The sequence below is a fragment of the Spermophilus citellus genome (assembly GCF_964194105.1).
Source record: "Spermophilus citellus genome assembly, chromosome: 7".
In the NCBI taxonomy this organism is placed as follows: domain Eukaryota; kingdom Metazoa; phylum Chordata; class Mammalia; order Rodentia; family Sciuridae; genus Spermophilus; species Spermophilus citellus.
In genome coordinates this window covers 97,360,736-97,386,390 of record NC_138188.1, presented here as the reverse complement: position 1 = coordinate 97,386,390, position 25,655 = coordinate 97,360,736, and the positions used below count along the sequence as shown (strand labels likewise).

Here is a 25,655-nt window from a genome sequence, read left to right as displayed (position 1 = left end):
ACAATTAACAAAGTTAAGAGACAAGTTACATAATGGGAGAACATCTGACAAGTATTTACTACTCAGAATATACAATGAACAAAAAATCTTAATAGCAAAAATTTTAAAATAACCTGATTAAAAATAAACAATAAATATTAATGACCTAAACAGACATTCTTTAAATGAAGACACACAAATGTCTAACAGTGTATGATAAAAGGCTCAGCATCACTAATCATCAGGGAAATGCAAATCAAGACTACAGTGAGCTATCACTCAGGTAAGGATGGCTATTATCAAAAATAGATAAAAGATAACAGTGGTCAACATGGACACTGTTAGTAGCAATGTAAATGAGAATAACCATTAAGGAAAACATTGTGGAGGGCTCAGGTCCAAGATGGAGGAATAGAGGAGGTTGCATGCCTGGCTGTTCCATGGTGTGAAACCAAGAAAGCAGATAGGCAGCTTCTCCATAAGGTAGGTGAACAAAAATGGGAGGTGGGGGACTTTATTGGACACTAAAACTGGACATTCAAAGCAGACCAGGGCACAGGAGGTTGGATATAATAAAATAAGGAACCCTCCCCGCCCAATGGGATAGCTACCACCACAGCTGGGCTGGAGGCTCTAGCCAGAGAGACCCCTCTGTGGGTATAGTAGAGGAATAATGGAATTAAAGGAACCTACATTTTTGGGAGGGCCGAGGAGTGTTTGGGTATGGAGAGTTTAGAGACCAAGGATATTGCCCAACAAACCTGAAGGACTCACTGCATGATATCCATGTTTGGAGAAAGAAGCCACCATCTCTCTAGGTGGCATGAGGAAGAGGAAGGAACCTAGCTGTGGCTAGGAGTTGGCAATGCAGGAAGCCGATTCCAGGCAAACCAGAGTTTGGCCCTAAATACAGGACCAGTAAACACACTCTGCAGGGCACAGAGTGTGCACAAGTGACCAGAAGAAAATCAAATGTGGAGAGCGATTTATGGAGGGGACAACTGGTCAAGGAAACCCGCCTGGCACTACCCCTCCCTGTCTAATTCAACTGCTTGCAGCTGGCAGAGACCTATCTGGCCAGGAACTCAGAAGGGCAGGGCGGGAGAAATTGTTTGGAGACTGAACCCAAGACCAGGAAACCTGGGGTCTGCAGGTGACACAGGGAACTAAGAATTGGCTCCCCCACCACATGAGTGGAACCCAGGGGAGACTCCTGGGGTAAAATCTTCCAGCATGGACCAGCAAGTACTGAGGTGTGCTAAATCTCCAGACCAATTAGCATTCAGCAAAGAGCCTAGAGCCTGCCTGAGCCTAAACCATGCTTCTAAGAACTCCACCTACAGGATTACCTCTCTCACTCCAGCAGTCCAGAGGGTGGAGCATCACACTCCAGATGACCCCACCTAAAAGTGCTGAGAAACTAAGAATATTTTTGAACTCCAAAGAAAGAATTCTTTAAATTTTCATCAAGATTTTTATTTCTTTTTTATTCCTTTTCCTTTTTTAAAAAAATTTCTTTTCACTGTTTAATTGTGAGCTTAATGGTACATGGCCATTTATATAGTTTCCATTTTGCTTCTTCTTCTCTTTTGAAGCCAGTTATTTTAAATAGATTAGTTTTTTTTCATGAACTAGGATTTTGATTAATATATTTTATTTTTGTTTTGTATTCTTTTAATTTTTATTTTTTAGAATTTTTGCTTTATATATATTTTTTCTACCTGTTTTCCTGGATTATCTCTATTATTCTGCTCACAGCCAACCTCTATTGTTCTTTCACTTTTCTTTGATTCTTTACTTCTGTCTTCTTTCCTCCTCCTTCATAATCATCACATTCTATATCACTCCTGTTCTCTCACTGTCTACCATTTGAAAATGAAAACCCTTTTGCAAACTTGCTGAGGTTTTTTATAGGCAATAACTGATCATATCCAGTTTTGTTTATTGTGATAATTAATATTGTAGATGTCATAGTAGGAACTATTTTATTTAATGCTGTAAATTGTTTGCATTGGATTTTATTATTTGTCTCCCCCTAAACAGTGAGGTACTGTAATCCTTCAAAGATACTGTAAGTCCACAGGGTAGAAACTCTACTGCCTCCGATCCATTCTGGTAGATGGCTAGGCATAGAAACCACATGAAAAAACAAGGGAACAAACAGTCCCGAGCAAACCAAGATACTCCAATAATAGAATCTTATCAACATGACAGTGGAAGAAATGTCAGAAAAGGAGTTTAGAATGTACATAGTTAAACTTATCTACAAAGTAAAGGATGATGTGAGAGAGCAAATACAGGTAGCAAAATATCACTTCAAGAAAGAGGTACAAATTCTGAAAAAAAATAGAAATCCTTGAAATAAAGGAAACAATAAACCAAATTAAAAATTCAATAGAAAGCATTACTAACAGACTAGACCACTTAGAAGAAAGAACCTCAGACAATGAAGACAATATATAAAAATATATAATCTTGAAAATAGAGTTGACCACAGAGAGAAGATGTTAAGAAACCATGAACAGAACTTTCAAGAATTACAGGATAATATGAAAAATTTTTTTCATATTAATATTTATCAGGATAGTTGAAGGCACAGAAATATAAACCAAAGGAATGCACAATCTTTTTAATGAAATAATATCAGAAATTTTTCCAAATCTAAAGAATGAAGTGGAAAATCAAATACAAGAGGGTTGCAGGAACCCAAGTGTGCAAAATTACAACAGACCCACGTCAAGGCATATTATAATGAAAATGCCTAGCATATAGAATAAAGAGAATTTTAAAGGCTGCAATCAATCAACAAGTACATGAAAAAAATGCTCACCATCTCTAGCAGTCAGAGAAATGCAAATCAAAACCACCCTAAGATACCATCTCACTCCAGTAAGATTGGCAGCCATTATGAAGTCAAACAACAACAAGTGCTGGCGAGGATGTGGGGAAAAGGGTACACTTGTACATTGCTGGTGGGATTTCAAATTGGTGCGGCCAATTTGGAAAGCAGTATGGAGATTCCTTGGAAAGCTGGGAATGGAACCACCATTTGACCCAGCTATTCCCCTTCTCGGACTATTCCCTAAAGACCTTAAAAGAGCGTAGTACTATAGGGATACTGCTACATTGATGTTCATAGCAGCACAATTCACAATAGCTGGACTGTGGAACCAACCAAGATGCCCTTCAATAGATGAATGGAACAACTAAGAACACAGCAGGGAGGAAGAGCATGAGAAGAAGATTAACATTAAACAGGGATGAGAGGTGGGAGGGAAAGGTAGAGAGAAGGGAAATTGCATGGAAATGGAAGGAGACCCTCATTGTTATACAAAATTACATATAAGAGGAAGTGAGGGGAAAGGGAAAAAAAACAAGGGGGAGAAATGAATTATAGTAGATGGGGTAGAGAGAGAAGATGGGAGGGGAGGAGAGGGGAGGGGGGATAGTAGAGGATAGGAAAGGCAGCAGAATACAACAGTCACTAGTATGGCACTACGTAAAAACGTGGATGTGTAACCGATGTGATTCTGCAATCTGTATATGGGGTAAAAATGGGAGTTCATAACCCACTTGAATCAAATGTATGAAATATGATATGTCAAGAGCTATGTAATGTTTTGAACAACTAATAATAAAAATTTTTTTAAAAAGAATTTAAAATGAAAAAAAAATCAGATTACATACAGGGGAAACCAATATGGATCTTAGCTGATTTCTGAGCCCAGACTCTCAAAGATGGTAGGTCCTAGAATAACATATATCAGCTCTGAAAGAAAAATGGATGCCAACCAAGAATCCTATATCCAGTGAAATTAAGCTTCAGATTTGAAGATGAAATAAAAACCTTCCATGGTAAACAAAAATTAAAAGAATTCACAATCAGGACGCTTGCACTTTAGAATATTCTCAACAAAATCTTCCATGAAGATGAAATGAAAAAAAAAAAGTGAAAACCAGTGAAAGGAGGAAATACACTAAAGGACTAGTCAATAAAAGGAGAAACGAATTCAAATAAAAAAAAAACAGAAATAAACCAAAAATGACCAGAAACACAAATCATATCTCAATAATAACCTTGAACATTAATGGCCTGAATTCATCACTAAAAAGACACAGACTAGCAGATTGAATTAAAAAACAGACCCAACAATATGCTATTTCCAAAAGACTCACCTCATAGGCAAAGACAACCGCAGACTAAAGGTTAAATGATGGAAAAAACATATCGCTCACATGGATTGTATAAACAAACAGGGGTTTCTGTGTCCTCATATCAGATAAAGTGACTTCAAGCCAAAGTTAATCAGAAGGGACAAAGAAGGACATTTTATACTGCTTAAGGGAATTATAGATCAATCAGATATAACAATCATAAATATGCCCCAAACAATGGAGCATCTATGTATATCAAGCCAATTGAAGCAAAAAAAATTGACAAAATGAAAAGTTAGATCTTTGTAAAAATAAATAAAATTTATAAGCCATTAGCCATGCTAACAAAAAGAAATAAAAAACTCAAATTACTAAAATTTGTGATGACAAAGGAAATATCATTACTGAGACTTCTGAAATACAGAGATATTTAGAAAATATTTTGAAATTTTATACTCCAATAAAATAAAAATTCTCAAAGACATGACAAATTTTTAGAGACATATGACCTACCCAGATTGAACCAGGAGGACATACACGATTTGAACAGATCAAACTCAAGCAATGAAGACACCATCAGAAGCCTAATAATTACGAAAAACCCAGAACCAGATGGACTCTCAGCTGAGTTCTGCAAAACCTTCAAAGAAGAATTAACACCAATACCTCTCAAATTATACCATGAAACAGAAAAGGAGGGAAGCTTTCCAAACTCACTCTATGAAGCTGGTATCATTCTGATACCAAAACCAAAGACACACCAAGGAAAGAAAACTTCAGATCAGTATCCCTAATGAACATACATGCAAAAATTCTCAATAAAATTCTGGCAAATCCCATACAAAAACATATTAAAAAGATAGTACACCATGACCAAGTGGGGTTCACCCCAGGATGCAGGGTTAGTGCAACATATGGAAATCAATAAACATGATTCATTAGACTTAAAAGACAAGAATCATATGATCATCTCAATAGATGCAGAGAAAGCATTTGAAAAAATACAGCACCTCTTCATGTTCAAAACACTAGAAAAACTAGGAATAGTAGGACTATACCTCAATATTGTAAAATCTATATATGCTGAACCCAAGGCCAACATCATTCTAAATGGAGAAAGATTGAAAGCATTCCCTCTAAGAACTGGAACAAGATAAGGATGCCCTCTTTTACCACTTTTATTCAACATTGTCCTTGAAACTCTAGCCAGAGCAATTAGAGGGAAGAAAGAAATTAAAACAACACAAATAGGGGGGAAAAGACCTCAGACTATCACTATTTGCTGACAACATGATTCTAAATTTAGAAGATCCAAAAATTCCACCAGAAATCTTCTAGAGCTAACAAATGAATTCAGCAAAGCAGCCAGATATAAAATTAACACCCATAAATCAAATGTGTTCCTATACATTATTGATGAATTCACTGAAAGAGAATTTAGAAAAACTAGTTATCTAGGAGGAATAACTTTCGGTGTGCTATTTCAAAGTAGAATAACTATAAATAATGATAAAATTCTGTATATTGTAAAAGGCTAGTACAAATAATTTTACATGTTTTCACTACCATACATGATGTTTGAGGAGATATGTACATTTAACATGATTTAAATATTATATGTTTATGTAATTATATAATGTATACCTATAGCTATGCATTAAAATATTTGTGTTTTATGTATCAGAAAATTCAAGTTTTAAAAATTAAAAATAAAGCAAAGGTATTAATATTAACTAGCCTCATTTGAATCCACTACTTCATAGAATTGGATTATATATTTAAACAAATCAATCTTTGTTTCCCTTTATTTCTAAAATGATAATTGCTGCTACCAAATGCATAACTTAACTTGGAAAATTAGGTATTAAATTTGAGGAATACACAATAACAGTAAAAAACAAAATCAGGCAGTGCCAATCACCTGTGTGTCAGATGAGGTTCTGTCTCCTCAGGAATCTCTCTTGACTGTAATGGTGATTGTTCACACAGGTGCCTAGACATATAGTAACAATGATGCATCCATAAGATGAATATGGCTCAAACACTCCCCCTCATGGCAGTACATTGTAAAAATATGAAATATGAAAACAAAACATTAATAAAATATTGGAAGACTCTGATTCAAATTCTCTTGAGAGATTGACCAAAATATCTTTTCAAGTGCTTAGTTCAATGTAAAAATACTCTGATTACAGAACCTGCATATTGTTTCTAGTCAATAGTAATGTAATTTATGATTGTCCCATTGGAGACTTATACCTCTGGTCTTTACTCCCTAAATTTCAGATTTCATATATGTAGATACTTAATTAACATATTCCCTTGGATGTGAAATAGGCATTTCAAAATTAAATTAACATGTTTCAAATAGAATTCTTAATCCTTCACCCAAAGCTTGTTCTCTGTTCTTTCCCAGATTTATAAATTGTCTTTATCTAATGTTCAAAATATACTCCAATAACATCATTGTTCTATGTCTAGTAATCAGCATACTTCTTTCCTTTTGCTCTTTTTCCCCATCTGATCTTTCAGTAAATCTTGTCATCCTAAACATACCCCTCGGCAGTGAATGTAGCTCAGTGGTAGAGCATTTGCATTAGTGAGATGCCCACATCCTCTTCTCCCAATGTACAGATTCCAAACACATCACTAATGCCTCCATCCCCTTTTCTACCACTGTATTCCAGACTGTCTCTCTTCTCCTCTCTTTGTCCTTCATTCTTGATCTAAGGAACCTTGTCCACATTCTTGCAAGACAGAGCTTTTGATAGTGTAAATCAAATTCTTGTGCTTCTTGTTTCCATGGATTGAAATTGCAGATGATGAAAATCCCAAGCCTGTGGGCCTAACCTATTCTGGCCACCACTTCCATTTCCAAAACATTGTTCTAACCACATTGACTATTTTTTTAAAATATTTTTTGGTTGTTGATGGACCTTTATTTTTATTTATTTTTTATTTATTTGTATGTGGTGCTGAGAATCGAACCCAGTGCATCACACATGCTAGGCAAGCGCATTACCACTGAGCCACAACCCCAGCCCCAACTTTCTTTTTATTCTTGTAACACACCAAGCTTATTCCCACATTGGTATATGAATTAAATATTCTTCATTTTTGTCTGTAATGCTATTCACCAAGAATTCCACTCATGCCTTTTTTCTTATTCAGGTATCAGTTGAAACGTCCCCATTCCCAGAGACCTCTTAACATAAACTAGCCACATGTCTTTCAATCATATCATACTGTCTTATTTTTTACCCAGTACTTATCATTGCCTGATATTTCCTCTTTCCTTTTGTCATTCCATGGTCTATTTCTTTTCACTAGGATGTAGACTCCTTAAGGCAAAGAACTCATCTGTTTCAATTCTGTCTTTGATACTGGGAACAATGCACAGCAATTTAGAGGCCTCAGGAAGTATTTGTTGGATTAAAGAATGGATATTTTATTGTATTAGTCTTGTAAAAATAAGATCACTTTCAGCTCATTATGGCTTAGTCAGACTTATTTGGGGCTCCCAGTCTCAGTCTTTTCTACTACACAGTGGACTCCCTCCCACCAGTTGTCTAGGGTCCATATGCAGTCTCCTATAAAAATCTCAATAAAAAATCTTAAACTCAATTTATTACAAGCATAAGTGGTTGCACCTTTATGGCAATCCTAAGTAAAGTATCATTTTGACAAAGACACACCCCTGATAATGGGAAGAACCAAGCATATGGAAGAGTTTTCATTCCTCTTTTCATGATGCATTTTGCCAGATCCCTTGGAATTATTGCAAAAATATTTAAAACTAATCTTGTTTTAACAACTTTCTTTATCACAAACATATAGTAATATGACTTACTTTTTCTTTCTCCAAACAAAATAGAGAATGAGGAGTTTGCTAAGCAAAACACAAACGAAGATCATTGAAACTATACATATGCAAGTAGAAGAACAAGTAGCACCTGAAAGAAAAACCAGAAACATGTTCTTCATGACCATACTTTTTTTCCTCTACAGTGTACTTCATCCTGGTACCTTTAATTTGCAATATTCCTTTTTTTATTATTAATTTTATTGGTTTATCATAATTACATGTGCTGAATTCATTGTGATATGTCTGTATGTACAAATAATTTGGTTAATTTCATTCCTCAATTCCTCTTCTCTCCTTCCCCCTTTCCCTTTTTCTTCCTTCTCTTCTTTTGATTCTTACTGCTTCACTGACATTCAAATTTATTCTTTACAAGAATGTGCCATATTCCAATTTATAAAAAACATATAGTAAAATATACTCAAACTGGTACATATTCTTCAAAATAAGACGTGATATTTAATATAATCCTATTGATCTCAAAAAGGAGAAAAAAATTACATAACCACTTAAACATTCATCACAGAAAAATGATTAAGCAAAATATAGTATAGTGGATGACTACATTACCAAAATAAAATTTAGAGTCTGTAATAACATCAGAAAATGAATTTCTAATAATAACAAATATTTAAGATTAACATACAAAAAAACCTGTAAGAAGCATTTTACAAGGACTATTTACATTAACTGGGTAGGTACAGTTATTAGGTACAGATGGGGAAATGCAGTGTCTGTGATGTTAAGAGAATCCCCTAAATACACGGTGATTAAGTGGCAAAATTGGGAAACAAGTTCAGTTCCAACTCCATAAGATGAACTCTTGGGAAAACAAAAAACAAACTGCAAGGTTTTGAGCATCAACAAGGTTTTGACCCTAGTGTTCCCAAATCATATGATAGATACCTCTTCTTTCTATGTTGCCTTTGAATATAATTCCTACTTCTTTTAATATAATTTAAAATTAACAAAAGGCCATTCTTAAGGATTAACAATGATTGTTCTTAGATAAAATAGAAAATTGAACTTGTGTTTTATGTTGGCCCCTAGGAAATTTGAAGTTATGTTAAATGCATGAAATATTGTGAGTTTTATATTCTTAAGTCTTGTCAGGGTAGGGGTTTATTTGTTTATTTGTTTGTCTTGTCCTTTTTAAAATTCTCCTAAATATAAATATTAATCCTATAGTAAACTTTCACCCCTGTTTAATTTGCTGGTTTGAATTTTCTATTACCATTGAAGGAAAAGAGAGCCTTATCACTAGTTTCTTCTTCCCTAAATGCTGTTAGAAAAGCTCCTGTGTTTTAGTTTAATAACTTTGGCCATTTACTTTTGACTGCTCAGCCATTGTTTTGTGTGAGCTTCTGTTTTTACTGATGTTCTTATTCAATGAGATACTACATACCCATTCTAAATAGTCAGAGGAGACTGAACCTGAAGACCCAAATGTGAACATAAATCTCTAAAGTCAACAACAAAGAAGCATAGGGGAGCTAGGCATGGTGGCACACGCCAGTAATCCCAGTGGCTCCAGAAGCTGAGAAAGGAGGATTGCCAGTTCAAAGTCAGCCTCAGCAAAAGTAAGACTCTAAGCAACTCAGTGAGACCCTGTCTCTAAATAAAATACAAAATAGGGCTGGGGATGTGGCTCAGTGGTCAAGTGCCTCTGAGTTCAATTCCCAGGAAGCCCAGGCGCGATGGTGCACACCTGTAATCCCAGAAGCTTGGGAGGCTGAGGTAGGAGGATTGTGAATTCAAAGCCAACCTCAGCAACTTAGCAAGGCACTAAGCAACTCAATGAGGCCCTGTCTCTAAGTAAAATACAAAAATAGGTCTGGGGATGTGACTCAGTGGTCAAGTGCTTCTGGGTTCAGTTCCCGGTATTGAGAGAAAAAAACAAAACAAAACAAACAAACAAACTATATATATATATATATTTTTTTTTCAATGAGATACTACATACCCATTCTAAATAGGAGATATATATCATAGGGGGATAAAACTCTATATGAGATTTCAACAGACTCAGAAATTAACCTCCTTGATATTGTCACAAAAGTAAGCAAGAATAATGCTTTTATAAATTCACATTACTTCTTACAGACTTTGTACCTTAGTAAGAAGTAAACTTAACCATAAGTTAACCAAACTAGCCAATAGATTGATGGGAGATAAGATGGGGAGATTTACCAGGAAAAAGAAACTAATTAATTTCAGCTTCAAGAGACAGAGAAGCAAAAATATTTCTTGAGACTTAATTAAAATTATAGTGATAAAAGTAAAAGATTTAAATTCAAAACAACAAAAATACTGCAGAGGAACTTCCAGTGATAAGAAATTATGATGAATCAAACATAGGAGCAATGAGCTATAAAGGTACAAGATAAAAGAGGCTGCAGCCTTGGGGAGGTACAAAGCAGACAACGCACGAAGAAAGAGCCTTGAAAAAGCAGAAGACGACTCAGGGGGAGTAACAGAATTTATAGTTAAAATCACCTACTTCATATTCCAAAGTGCAACGTTGGACAGCCAAGATGCTTACAACCCAGCTAAAATAAAAATGGAGAAGTAGGTGTAACTTATTAAACTCACTTCAAATAACTAAGGCAGTACTGTTCAGGGCTCCAGAATGAAGGCCTTTACACTCTGATTTTCAGGGTCTCCTATCTAATTGCTGCCTGCTCTCTACACACAAAAGTTCACCCCTCCAAAAACTGTAGCCTTTTATAAACCTCCAATAAAGAAAAGATCACCACACTCTGAAGAAAGCTTCATCCAAGTGAGGCGGCTAAGTAAAAGAAACATAATGTTAAAATGGTAAGGGTAGAGGTAGGGGAAGACAATTAAAGAAACAGAAGTTAAATATAATCTTTACAAATTATTATTCCCAGATATATTTGATATTACTTTCTTAAACTCTATAAAAAATTAGACAATTTTCATTTTAAATCCCCAAAGCAATTCTAAATTAAAAACCTGATTTGTCCAAAAAAGGAAAAATTCAATGAATCAGTTTGAAGATAATTTTTAGAAAACCTTCCAGCTAACATGAGAAAGAGAAAAAAAAAGATACGAATATTAGAAAAAAAATCAAATCCAAATATTTCAATGCTTATTTAATCAGAGGTTTATACAAAAAGAATCAGTTAGATGAACAGGCAGGAAATTATCAGAGAAATGAGAAAATTCTCAGAATTGAAATACTTTAGATTAAATGAATGCAGCACATGTATTCACACTGAAGGATAAAATGAATAAACAAACAAAACAAAACATGGCACTAGGATTGTTTTAATCAGTTTTTTTCATTGCTGTGACCAAAAGATCTGATAAGCACAATTAAAGAAGGAAAAGTTTATTTGGAGGCTCACAGTTTCAGAGGTCACAGTCCATGGATGGATAACTCCATTCTCTAGGACTCAAGGTGAAGGAGAACATCATGGTGGAAGGGTGTGGAGGAGGAAAGCATCTGGGAACATGGGACCAGAATGTGGAGAGAGCTCTGCTCAAGAAGGATAAAATACAAATCCAAAAGCCACACCCCTAGGGACCCACCTTCTCCAGCCACACCCCAATTACCTACCGTGAGTGCCCAGTTAATTCCTGTCAGAGGATTAATACACTTATTAGGTTAAGGCTCTCACAACCCAATCATTTTCTCTGTAAGCTTTCTTGAATTGTCTCACACATCAGCTTTTGGGGGACATCTCATCTCTAAACCACAACAAAAATATAGAAGAAAAGAATATGGAGTAGTATCTGCTATTGCAATTAGCAGATTGACATGTGACTTCTTGTCAGGACCAATGGACGATTCAGGCAGAAGGACGGTTAACATAAACTATAGAATATGATGTTAGTCAGCCTTCCATTGCTGTGACCCAACAAGAACAAGCTGGAGGATGAAAAGCTTATTTTGGCTCATGGTTTCAAAGGTTTATTCCCTGATCTGTCAAGTCCATTGCTCTGGGCCCAAGACGAGGCAGAACATCATAACAAGAGAGGGTGGTGAAGTAGCACTGCTCACCTCATGATGGCCAGGAAGGACAGAGGGAGAATATGAATATGTGCAGGACTATGGCACTGGGGACACGCCCCCAGTGACCCACCTTTTCCAATCATGCCCCATCTCTGAATATTCCTGAGTTAACACAGGAGCTTTTGGATGACACTTGTATCCAAATCTTGTTCTGCAGTGCTTATCCAAACATAAAGGGATTCCCAAAATGGAGCAAAATGTTAGGAGTATCATTTCTACCTTCCTTCAGAAAAAAAAGAGGATGGAAATTCTGGTTAGCAGGTAAGTCAGGATCTCTTCATTTCTGTAGAGAATATCTAAGGCAATGTGATAAGGGTTGAAAATGATGCTGTCTTGTACTTCTGGGAGAGGGGGTTCAAAGCACAGCAATTCCTGAAAGCTATGGAAATGCAGTTGTAACAGAAGAAAAGATGCTTATCAGTATGAAATTGGGTAATATAGGCAGGTTTTAATTCTAGCAATGACCTAATTAGTTTGAGGCTAACCCTCCCACTGAAGACATTAAGAAAATATGGACAAATTACTTTAAAAATGTTCTGAAACATCAAAGGGTTCATTAAGAATTTATAGACCTAGTAAAAGGAGAAAGCCAAGAGAGGGAGTGTCTCATTTTAAGATATGTTTTTACTTAGGAGAAGCACAAATTTTTAAAGTGAAAGCCAAAGCTGAGATACTGAAAAGTTGAGCAGAAAAGTCAGCAATAAAGGCTGGAATTAAAAGTCTACCAAGGCAAAGGGTCCTGGTAGGACTTGAGGCTTAAAATTCCAAAGAGTTAAACTCCAGGAGATAAGATGAACCAGAGCCAGGCACACACCTCTAATCTCAGCAGCTTGGGAGGCTGAGGAAGGAGGATGGCAAGTTCAAAGCTAGTCTCAGCAACTTAGTGAGACCCAAAGCAATTTAGCAAGACTTCATCTAAAAATAAAAAAGGACTGAGGATGTGGCTCAGTGGTTAAGTAACCCAAGTTCAATCCCTAGTACCCAAAACAAACAAACAAAAAAGCAAAAACAACAAAATCAAAAAAGAATGGACCAGAAAGAAACTCCACTTTTCAAGGAGTGAAGAGTATAGACTATTTCAAGTCACCTAATCCCTAATTGTATTAAAGCAATCTATCCCTAATAAGCACCTACAGAAAGCAAAAGTAAATGCTTTCTGAAAGAAGATAAAATCATACATCACAAAAGACCACAAATATGATTACATTTACATGAAAATATACAGACAGATGTATAGATATATAAATCAGATTAGTTTTTCCCAGGGCTGGGGATATGAGCATTTGGGAATTTAGGTTAAAGAGTATAAAGTACTTCAATAACATACCCCTTCACCTCCACTGCTATGGCTATAATTTCTTTTAAAATTGAGAGAATAAAAAGCATTAGAAAGAATGTAAAGAAATTCAAACATTCGTGTATTGCTATTAGGAACTTAAAATGGTTTAACCACTGTGGAAAACAGTTTGTAGTTCCTCAAAAAGGTCAATATCATATTACCATGTAAACAACCAATTTACTTTTGGGTATATTCCCAAGAGAATTGGAAACATGCACATGCAAAAACTTTTACACAAATATTCATAGCAAAATCATTTGCCATAACAAAAAATGAAAATAACTCAGATATTTATTTATTTATTATTTTATTTTATTTTGCTGTAAACATAGTTTATTGGTTTAACAAAATACTGCTTTTGAAAAGTGTCTCCCATCTGGGACTTTCAAATAGTCTGTACACTGTTTTATTTACCCACAACAGCAGACACACTGGGAGCCAGAAAACACAAACAAGGCCTTTTCACACCTGGCACCTTGAAGCAGCCAGTGCAACCTGCCAGGCTCTGCTGGCTCCGAGAAGGCGGAGGAGCCCTTCACTCAGCAGGTCCTCACTTCTACCTCACCCCAACTCCTGGGGAAACTTGGGGTGGGTGCCTATGGCTTCTTGGTCATGTGATTCCTGGAGGACAGGACAGGAATTTGGAGGAGTTAAAGTATGTCAAATACTGGTCAGCATTCCATGGTGATTCTCCCAAAGGCTGAGACAAGAGGGGACTCCATTCTCATTCCTCATTTGATAAGCAAAGTCCTCATTTAAATTGTGAACCATCAGGGAACCCAGCACCCTGAGTTCATGGATCTTGCCAAATTCACAGCAGGTTGGGCACTCACCACCCAAGGGCTTCCTCCTATCCTGTGGACTCATCTCCGATTGGCAGTCTCCTGTCCAGAGAGGCTCTTCCTGTGAGTGTTAGCCTACTGGCTGGTGGGGCTTGGGGTTCCCACCTCACACAGCTTTCCTTTCCTTTCCCTGCGCTGCACTCCAAGGCCTCCTGCTTGCCAGTGGGCTACAACTCAGGCTTCACAGCTCACTGAAGCACAGTTCCAAGACCTTGCATGACGGCTACCTCCTCTTGGTAATCACCCTTTGTGGCCCAGGAAACAAAAGCTTTAAAATTCGGGCTTAACCTCAGTTAAGAACAGAGGGAGGAACACTCCATACCCAATAGACATGCCTATCAGACTTTTCTTTAAGACAGCCGAGAACATATCTACTCAAGTGAGTGTTGCTTCACTCAGGCTAAGATTGCTGCCTCAGCACTGACCGGCAGAGGGCACTCCTCTTGTGGACATCTCTAGAACCTGTGAGAAATGCTGTGGACATGCTCCTCCAGGCAAAGCACGAGTTTCTGAAACAGGTGCAAGCTGTCTGGAGGCAGGTTTAAATAAGGTGGATAGCACCATCCTGGCTCCAGATGGACGATGGTGGCGAGCAGTGGGGCTGAGCTCTGGGGCAGACAGCAGTATCTGCTCCAGCAGGGCGGCTCTGAAGGACCACCTCTCACTGAAGTACAGGTCTCAGTGCTTTATTTAGTCACTGCAAAAGTCATACATGTATTAGAATGCTGTCATGGTAGAAATATATGTCCTTTATAAACAAAAGTTCCTAAAGAAAAAAGGAGTAAAAGGGGCCTTTGTGAGACCAACATGACAAACACATAAAGGGACCCAACAGGCAATCACTAAACACTGCCTTCTTTTACCTCTTCCCCCTTCAAGAGACAGGAATGGTGCCATGCTCCCCAACTCCTTTTGGGGCCTTCTGTCTATGTTCTATCATAGAACCAGGAAACAGGCAATCAAGCTGCGAGAAGACAGATACCGCCTCCCTCCCAGGGAGTCAGACTTCCAGTGAGAGCCCATGTTTCAAGTCACACATCAGTTGGAGAGTTGGAAGACTAAAAAGACTGGTCCTTTCCCTGCAGGAAGAAGTGGGTAGAGTCTGGAAGGGCCCCCTTGGCGCAGGTGCTGGACGGTAGCTGACATTCTAGGTCCAAAGGCACTTTATAGCTAGATGCATAAGTAGAGGTCAGAGACTTTCTCCTCTAAAAGCAGAACTGAGCCTGGGACTAAGGTTTAAGGCACTTGACCTTGGGCTAGTGATGTAGGTCTGGAGCACAGGCCCCTCTAACTTACCAACCTACTCACTTTGCAGTGTTTCTCTGACACTGCAAGTTGTAGCTCATAGTGTTTAATGTTGTAATAGTGCAGTTGAAGTAGCTGCCTTGCCCCATTCTCCAGGGGTCAGTTTTCAGGGGTACAGGACACAAATCAACAGTGCCCTTAGGTGTTCTTTAAGAGATGGAACAGTCAAACTGATCTTGATATCCTGTTTGTATACAGAAACCCCTGGGGATGGGTATTTTGGTTTCAGGGACTCAGTGCTCACAGGCTCACTTACAGTCCACATTTGGAGTCACTGACGTTAGTTTGATTTGCTGGGAAACCGAGGTGCTTTGGAGCTTCAGTGCACAGGATATCTTGTAGACTTTAGACCTTAGCCTCCCCACCTCCTCCCCACCTCCCAAAGTGGTGCTGGGGACTGAATCCAGAGCCGTGTGCATGCTAGGCAGGTACTCTACCACTGAGCTGCACCCTCAGTCCTCTTGTTTAACTCTGTGTTAGAATGGAGCTCAGTAGCAGTGTACTTGCCTAGCATGCAAGAGGCCCTGGGTTTGATTCCTGGGACCATTCCAAAAAATAAAAATTCTCTACATACAGCATATTGCAGAAGGCTTTATAAACCCTGGCTCTCCCTAAGGTCTCTGCTACCAGAGCACAAGTTTCTCTAATCAAAATTCTCAGAAAATTTCAAGATATTAGGCCAGCCAAATGGGCCAACATACTATTACTGGGGCTCTACAAGACACTTAGTTGTATATTTTTTGGAGGTAGGAAAGGAAAACACGTGGGGCAGATAAGGGGCTAATTTTACTTTTTCTAGAATGGGCTTTCTTCGGGACTTTTTTTTTCTGGCTACTGGGGCTCTAAACTTATGCTGATTTCTACTTTGCACATACATTCAAAACTGTTCTGGACTTTAATACCTTGTTTTGACAATTCCCCTTTAGTCTGAACAGAGAATAGTCTATTCACAACTAGGGATGGGATCAAAAGCTGGAATTGCTTAACTCTAACTAAAGCAGGATTCACTGAGAACCCCAGATTTAACAACAGCATCTTCTTCCTAGGTGGCCTATCTAAACAGCACAAAGCAGTGGAGCATGGGAAGAAGTCATGCAAGGGGAAGAGAACAAGCTTCCAGGCAGGCCTCTTCCATCTTCCTGGTGCCAGAAATATTCAGAGAACTTGTTAGAAAGGTAGATGCCCAGAACTCCCCACCAGCAAAGCCCTTAGCTGTGGAGATGCATAGTCATGTCAAGAGATGGGGTGAAAGGAATTGATGGGTTCTACCTGAGGCAAAAAGAACAAAACTTAAGGGGGGGGGGTGTCTAGGAAACTATGGTGGAAGCAGAAACATGAAAGAAAATGATAAAGTAACAAACACGGCTCACGGCGTGAGTGGTCAGGCATATGCCCTCAGTGAGAGAGCAGCGTATTGGCAAAAGGCTTTATAAACCCTGGCTCTCCCTAAGTTCTTAGCTTCAAGAGCACCAGGTTCTCTAATCAAAATTCTCAAAAAATTCCAAGACAATAGGCCAGCCAAATGGGTCAACATACAAGAAAGAATTGCTGCAAGGGAGGTGGGCTAGGTGTAGCCCTGCAACACCCCTGTGGAGGCAGCAGCTTATAAGCGTCTCAAGATCAGACAGACAAGTCCTAGCACCGCAATGTAGGGTGGGCTCCCTAGTCAGAATTCATCCAAGTGCAGGATTCTGGCCTGGAGAGAATGCCTCCCACCTGGTCAGTGTCGGCTCTGGAGTTTGGCAATCTCCTCCTGGATATGCAACTTGAGGGCCTCTTGCATGAGCAGATCCAGAGGTGTGAGTGCTGACACTTCCTCACTCACCCTTCCTGGGTCATGGTCCTGATACACGATAACTGATGTGACATCTCCATTGTCCGACTCCTATTCTAAGCAGAAGAGCTGATGGCCAGAAGGCTCCAGCTCGGAGCCACCACTACTGCTGCTTTCACCGGACTCCTCACAGTCTGGGTTGCCTGGGTGGGTAGAAGCATCTCGGCGCCGCGGTAGGTACACATGCAGGTTGGGATTGCGCGGCCGCGTGCGTGTGCCGCCTCCTCGCCTTCTTCTTAGCCTGTTTCACCTTCTTGTCGTAGTCGTCCCTAGCGATCTGGTTCCGTCGTATGTGGTGCACGAAGCCGTGGCTCTTGTCCAGCCGCCCGCCGGGCCGGCAGCAGAGCCCTGGCCCGGGCCCAGCGCTGCCTCCATCCGGAACGCGCGGTGCAGAGCCACCGCTGGCCGCCAACGGCCCCGCGGCGCCCCCGGCGAACGGTCCAGCCCAGATATTTATCAACTGATGGATGGGTAAACAAAATGTGGAACATTTATAGAAAAGGATATTTTCTCCCATATTAAGAAATCAAACGGCTGGGGATATAGATAGCTCAGTTGGTAGAGTGCTTGCCTTGCATGCACAAGGCCCTGGGTTCAATACCCAGCACCACACACACACACACACACACACACACACACACACACAAAATCCAGGGTTTTGGACAACCACAAGCGGAATAAGAATACTACATTAGGGCACACGATAATAAAACTGGTAAGCAACAAACACCAGGAGAAAATCTTACACATAGCCAGAGCTGGGGATGGGGAAGATACTTTTCTTTCTAAAGACTAAGCAACAAGACTAAGAAATGTCTTTTCAACAGTAATCATGGTAATAGAAAGTCAATAAAATGACATATTTGACATTGTCCAATAAATGCAAAAAAACTGTCAAATTGGAATCACAAATTTTGTGAAAATGTTCTTCAAAAGTGAAGACATATTCTTTAATCAAAAATATTGAGAGAATTGATCCCAGGTAAGCCAATAGAGAAATAAAGGAAAGCAACAGAGAAATTCTCCATGTAGAGGAAAAATGATTTCAGAGAAAAGCATGAAAAATAGGCAAGGAAATGAATAGCAACAGAGAGGGTAAATATAAATGAATAGTACAACAAATAACAGTCATAGCAATGATAATATGCTGTGATACATAAGCATAAAGAATGCCCAAAAATATTGGCACAAGGAGTGGGAGTTAATATAAACTCATTGCACTGTTGGGAAGTGATTACTAAAGTATTAAATTTTTTAGACCTTAAAAATAAATAAATAAATAAATTTTTTAGACCTTAATTAGTCATGATGTATGTTATAATTTCCAAGTCAATCACTAAAATAATGTAATCTGTAAACCAATGTATGGGGGAAAGGAAATATAGATAAATCATTAACCAAAAGAAATTAGTAAAAAAAGAGAGAAAGGAACAGGTGAGATAACAGAAAATGATAGGAGTGTGGTAGATTAAACTCTTACATTGTCAGTATGTACCATAAATATTTAGAGACTAAAGGTGAGATAACAGAAAATAAATGGTAAAGTGGTAGAAAAAAACCTCAGATTATCAGTATGTAGAGTAAATATTTGGAGAAATTCTAATTTTAAAAGATTACTGGGTAGAATATAAAGACATTATTCACATACTATTTCTTGAGCTCTTTAAAAATTATCCCATTCCTATTAACCCTGTTTAATTATGGTTATAGAACTGAGCACCCACGCCCAAGCTAAGGAACCAAGATGAGATAGTCCTCACCAAGCACAAATGTGGGCCCAGATTTGCCAGAACTTTCCATTTTAGAGAAAAGATGAAACCCATAATATTCACCTGAAATTTATGGATCTTTAAATGTTGACAAATAATTTAAACTGTTTAAAAAGAAACACTTTGGGGCTAACCTATTTAAGGCTTCTAGTTTGAGAATGATGTTGTATATAATTTTTATTTCATTAAAACCTTGACATACTAATTACAAATAATTATTTTTTTTTACTCCTTAAAGCCTTCTGTCTTGGGAGTCCATCGACAATACTTTGTTATTTTACTTCAGTAAAAGAATAAATGGTTTATACCTAGTCATAACAAAAAAATTATGGTTATAAATACAGTTGGCAGAGCTAGAAGGGAAAGAAGGCAGAAAGAAATGGACAACAAAGAGAGACTTTCTGTGGAGTATGAAACAAGAAACAGGTTTAACCATAAAGGTTGCAGAGGAAGGGCAAGGGCAGAGGAAAAGTTGAAGGTAGAGTAAATAAGCCCAAAGTGATTGAGATAGAAATTGGGTAGAAGACATATCAAGATCAATTTCAAAATCTTCCATTTAAAAACAGCTGCCCCAGGGAGCAGGTGAGCAGGTTTATGAGGCTGTCTTCATTATTTCAGTCTTTTAACTATGCATGTGTATGACATTTTTTTTTCAAAGTACATGACTTAACAAACACCTATGAAAGTGAATTTTAAGGGAAGATAAATATTTCCCCTCTCTGGGCTTCACTGCTACTTACATTCTTGTTTTTCTGACAGAGGAACAATCTTCTCTTCATTCCTTAGAGGGTGATCCATGTGCACAATCAGATGTTGGAGTCCTAGGGACCTCACAGTTTCCATAGAGATGTTGTACACTTTAGTGACGGTTATGGTACCGTTGGGGTTCTGAGCAAGGTATTCCTCAGGTGGACAATTCAGGATTCGTGAGGGGAAAAGAGAGATTCGAGGTGCAGGTTTTCCCAAGGCTGAATAATTAAAGCTAAGAAAACCTTCAGAGTCAGGACTGAATCGGGGTTCCGGTGTTAATTCAGTTACAGCTGAGGCAGAAAGAGAAACACAATTAAGTATGAAAATATACCATACCAGATTCCTATGCTGTTAAAAACTTGGCCTCCCCAAATTTTTATATGATCCCAAAAATGTTGAGAAGAGCCCTCTCAGATACCCTTCCTTGCATTTAAAAAACAAACAACAACCTCATACTATCATTTCCTATACCCACAGCCCCTCCAAGGTGAGAGGAACAACTAGTGTCTCAACTTTCATCCAGCCTAAAAGTTACATTTATCACAATATAGTATGGTGACTCTGTGCCACAGTCTTGGCTTGGCACAGAATCACGAGCCACCACACAGCTTTGTAGATTCAAACAGCAATTCTTTATTCCCGAACTCACACCAGCCTCCACACATGCTCTGGGGCAATCCCAGTTCTCCTCCGCCCCATTCACCTACCCCACGAGGCTTTTTTTTAATATCCCATTTGAATCTCATGAGAACTCCACGGGAACAAGCAGCAGGAACACCCTAATCCTGGCAGCAATAATCTTCAACCTCCAACTTCCCTAAAACCCCTATTGTCTTAAACCCGGAACGCCCTAAACCCAAGGACGGGGGATACTTCCTCAAACCTGATCAGCTCTAAACCCGGATCTGCCTTCCTTGAGAAAGGTCACCTTACATGCAATGTCAACAGCGAAATCCATTTAACATGGGGTACGCTAGCAAGGAAATTTCGATGCGTCATTTCTACTTGGCAATGGCCCTCAGCAACTCTGTCACACTGCCACAAGCCATGAGACATTTTGTTTATTTGAAGACTGGAAACTCCTTATTCTCTTAGTCCTCATCATTCTTTCTCTTTCCCTAAAGTCTTTTTCTTTTCCTAACTTTTCTCAACTCTCCAGTTAAATGAAGGGATGCTTCACAGTTGAAAGCCAGTGCAGGGCAAAGAAGTCAGAGGACAGGGGAGAAGGTCCTGCACTGTATGAACATGGGCAGTCACGTGATCATTACTGGCTTTCCCCCAACCCCCTTTTTTTTTTATCCCTTACATATAGTAAATGACTTGGCTGGGATGCTCTCTATCAGTCCTTCATCCTCTAACATTCTCTGAATGCCAACCTTAAAATACCACAAGCCCATGATTTCTGCCTTAGTACTCTGATCCCACAGAAAACATTTAAATACTTAAGATATTCAGGCAGATTTTTCCTCCATGACTTCCATGAGGAAACACGTTAAAGAGACATTTGTAGCAGGCTTCGTCGTCAAATGTTACTTCATTGATTGTCAGGAAGGAGCAATTGGGTTCAATGATCTTGCAGTGCAGCCTGTCTATGTATGGTGGAAGAATCTTTTCTCCGTATTTACTGCTGTAAGTGCCAATATTTTGTGGTAGAGAGTCTTGGATCTTCTGCCAAGTGATTTGCACGACATTTGCTGGAGTTGTCAAATTGCAGAAAATGGTCACACTTCGTCCTAGTACAGCTGTTTCATTACTGTTATGCTTTATTTTATGTAAGGAATCTGAAAATAAATTAAATTTAGTTTTTAATTTTTTTAAAAAATTCTTGAATTAAGGAGTTGATTCTAAAAAGCCAATACAATAAACTGAAGACTTACTATCTAGATGAAAAGCTAAAGTAATGTCATGTTGCATAAAAAGATGATCTTTCCAATAAATGCTGTGTCCATGGGACATCTGTATGGATAAATTATAGATTGGCCACCACCTAAGACCAGAGACAAAAAATCTATTTAAAATGCACTGAAAATCTAAATGTGAGAGACAAAACACAGTTTTTAGAATATTGTATAACATCTATATGTCTGTGGTAGCCAATGATTTCTCTCTCTCTCTCTCTCTCTCTCTCTCTCTCTCTCTCTCTCTCCTCGCTCTCTCTCTCTTTTTTTTAAAGAGAGAGTGAGAAAGGAGAGAGAGAGAGAGAGAGAATTTTTTTTTTATATTTATTTTTTAGTTCTCGGCGGACACAACATCTTTGTTGGTATGTGGTGCTGAGGATCGAACTCGGGTCGCACGCACGCCAGGCGAGCGTGCTACCGCTTGAGCCACATCCCCAGCCCCTCCTCTCTCTCTTTTTGATAATGAGGATTGGACCCACCACTGAGCCACATGCCCAGCCCTTTTTCATCTATTATTTTGAGACAGGGTCTTGCTAAGTTGCTTAGGACTTTGCAAAGTTGTTGAAGCTAACTTTGAACTTTCGATCCTCCTGCTTCAGCCTTCCAAGCCATTGGGATTACAGTTCAGTGCCACTGCACCTGGTGCCATTGATTTTTTAACTAGGGAATACGTTGTTATTTAGTGCCTTATTCCTTTCTTGGTGATATGAAGTAATAAATGAAAAGTTAGCTTATTTTAGGATTTAATAATTTCAATTCACAAAAGATACGTCTTCAAAAGTAAGGAGGCAACCCATGGAGTGAGAAAATATATTTTCCATATGTGTACATTATACCCTAATGTATATATATTTCCACAAATCAACAAGACAAATCAATGGAAAACTGAACAAAATATTTGAATACACATATCACACACACAAAAAGAGTATTTAAATGACCAATAAATGTATTTAAGGTGCTCAACTTTGTTAAATGAGGACTATACAAGCACTCCTATGATCAGCCAATCTACTTCTAACTACATGCCTAATAGAAATACATGTATAGATTTTCCAAAATCATAAACATAGATGTTCAAATGAGCATTTCTTGCTAAGTTCCTGCTGTACCACTACACTAAATCTTGGTCACAATGAGCTGTGCATTTTAGGTGCTGAAATACATTAGGGGAATAGAAGAGAAAGAACAGGACATGCTGATTTCTTCTATTGTCACCCCCCCATTGGCCTCAGCTTCTGTCATTCATCATTCAACTTTGAACTATCTAATTGAATTCAAATGATACCTCCCGCAGGGAAAAAAAAAAAACTCCTTAACTAGAAGTTATTGTTTTTCTTTGATCTTGAAATCACTTGATTTTTTTTAATCTCCTGAATTCTTAAAGAACACTGGTTATTGCTTTTACCATGAACCAAATGGATTTAGAAGGATTCAACTTAAATATCTTTAATTAAATATTTTTAAATGACTAAAAGATAATAGGACTGAATACTTGTTAATTCTTAAAGCTACTTGTTAATTCTTAAAGCTCATAAGGATAGACAAACCCACAAAGGAAAAGATTTACAACTTGACAGCGTCAAAAAGGTCTTCATGAACAAGAAGAGACTCAGAACAAGTCAGACTCAAAACTAAAAGGCAGATATGCTGTTTCAATATATTCGCAAGGACTCTTACAAAGCAAAGCAAGTTTGCCAAAAGTTCATATGCTTCTAGTTGGTTTATAATCTCCAGTTTGAGCTACTCAGACACTCCTCTGATGCAGAAAGACTCTTCATTCTTACCTTTCTTGCATTCTGTTGAATAACTCATTGTTTCAAACATACTCAGTTTAAACAACTTGCTAGCTACATGATTGAATAGCCACATGATACAGACGCAAACATACCACTTTGTTTACCTCACTGTATAAAAGTAAATAGGCATTTTTTTAAACTATTGATTCCAGCCAAACATGTTTGAAAGAAAAACTGTAGAGTTACCTGATTGTTGTGCACAGATGGGAAGAATCAAGAGGTGGGGGACAAGATGGAGTGGAAAGCCCATGGAATTTGTTGATGAGAACCTTCACTATTGATGCATTTTCTTATCCTACCTCCAGCACTGTGAACCGATAGTGAATGTGCACCATTCACTACCTCCACCTCTTCCCGCCCCTGTGACTCATTAAGTCTGGAAACTATTGTTTTTCAATTTCCTCCCTGCCTAGCCCCCAGTTCTTTTCAGGTACTTAGATCTATAAAAACATGTTTCTAAATATCTGTCTGCTGTTTGTAGCTGTCACACGATTTATTCACAGGCTCCTTTTCTACTGATTTGCAAGAAAATTTAATTAGCACTCCTTTTGAGAGTGTCACTAAGCCTTTCCTAATATTAATGTCCTGTTATCCATGCACAGGACAAATATCGAGCTCATTTATCCACAGTGAGTGAGATCAAGGAACAAGACTGCTTTGGGTGCCTCCTGCCGCAGGGCAGAGCCCTGCTGAAAAGCTGAGGCAGACCTGAAGGCCCCCCTTATCCCAGTTCTTGCTGTCATGCCAGAAAGATTTCAGACATGTCACTCAGAGCAACAGGCATGTGTTCATTAGAAGGGAAAGGAAAAGGGAAAAGGGGATGTTCTCAAGGCAGACAGTGGGTCCTCTCAGGGAAGAGAACAGTGTGCTTCTCCAGCCCTCCAGAGTTACTGGCATTTCCAGGGAAGTCTCCAGAGAGCACAAACCAGGTCCACCTTTTGACTTTTGACTTATTGCATAAGAACTGCAGGCTACCTACAAGAGGGGATGGTATAGTACTCACAGAGAAGAAGTTTTGAAGGAAATTGAGTCCCCCCTGTTTTTGCCTCAATTTCCTGCCACCTTAATCAGTTTATTACTCTTTGAGAAGAATTCAGCAAGCATTTTTAGTGAGGGTCTTAATGTTTTGGTTGTCAGGGTGATTGGGGGGTTGTGACATGGTTTCAATGATAAGGGAGAGTCCAGGTACCTGGTGGAGTATGATCTTGAAACAATGGATTTTCTTAGGGGATACAATTATGACTGGGACAGGTTTAACACACAGGTGCTATAACCTTCCAGCTGTGATCTGTGAGATAAGGTTCCCTGTGGTTTTCAGTCACCCTTCATTGTCCTTTCTCTGCTCCCTCATTCATGGTTGACTAGCTTCCTAAAACCTAGGAAAGTTTGTTGTTCAGGGCAGTGAGACCAGGATGTACTCATACACTGCTGGTGGGACTGCAAATTGGTGCAACCACTCTGGAAAGCAGTATGTAGATTCCTCAGAAAACTTGAAGTGGATGGACCATTTGACCCAGCTATCCCACTCCTTGGCACATACTCAAAGGACTTAAAATCGACATACTACAGTGATGCAGCCACATCAATGTTTATAGCAGCTTAATTTATAATAGCTAAGCTATGGAACCAACCTAGGTGCCCTTCAACAGATGAATGGATAAAGAAAATGTGATACACACACACACACACACACTCACACACACACACACGATGGAATATTACTGATCTATGAATGAAATTAAAAATTGTCAGGAAATGGATGGAACTGAAGGCTATCATGCTAAGTGAAATAAGCCAATCCCTCAAAACCAAAGGCCAAATATTCTCTTTTATATTCGGATCTAATACATCCGCATATAAAAGAGAATATTTGAGGTGGGGGTAGGGAAAAATAGAAGTTCTTAGGATTAGACAAAGGAGAAAAAAAGGAAGGGAGGGGAGATGGGAATAGGAAAGACAGTGAAATAAATCAGACATAACTTCCCTATGTTCATATAGGAATACATGACCAGTGTAACTCTACATTATGTACAACCATAAGGATGGGAAGTTATACTGCACATATGTATAACATGTTACAATAT

General features: G+C 38.5%; 1 protein-coding gene and 1 pseudogene across 2 annotated transcripts; both read right to left on the bottom strand.

Annotated features, from left to right (window-relative positions):
- Positions 1–7,980: 7,980 nt before the first annotated feature.
- On the bottom strand, positions 7,981–23,870 carry LOC308653369 (OX-2 membrane glycoprotein-like; the record flags this gene model as incomplete). The annotated part of the gene is made up of 5 exons (XM_081301960.1): positions 23,758–23,870; positions 21,752–21,861; positions 21,317–21,655; positions 19,865–20,164; positions 7,981–8,087 (listed from the first exon to the last, which is right to left on the bottom strand). Exons 2-5 carry the CDS (start codon positions 21,828–21,830, stop codon positions 7,981–7,983), a joined length of 825 nt encoding a protein of 274 aa, XP_081158086.1. The 5' UTR covers positions 21,831–21,861; positions 23,758–23,870.
- Positions 16,875–17,872, bottom strand: LOC308652720 (UPF0561 protein C2orf68 homolog; annotated as a pseudogene). Its single transcript has one exon. The product of its transcript is annotated as a UPF0561 protein C2orf68 homolog (transcript).
- Positions 23,871–25,655: the final 1,785 nt, after the last annotated feature.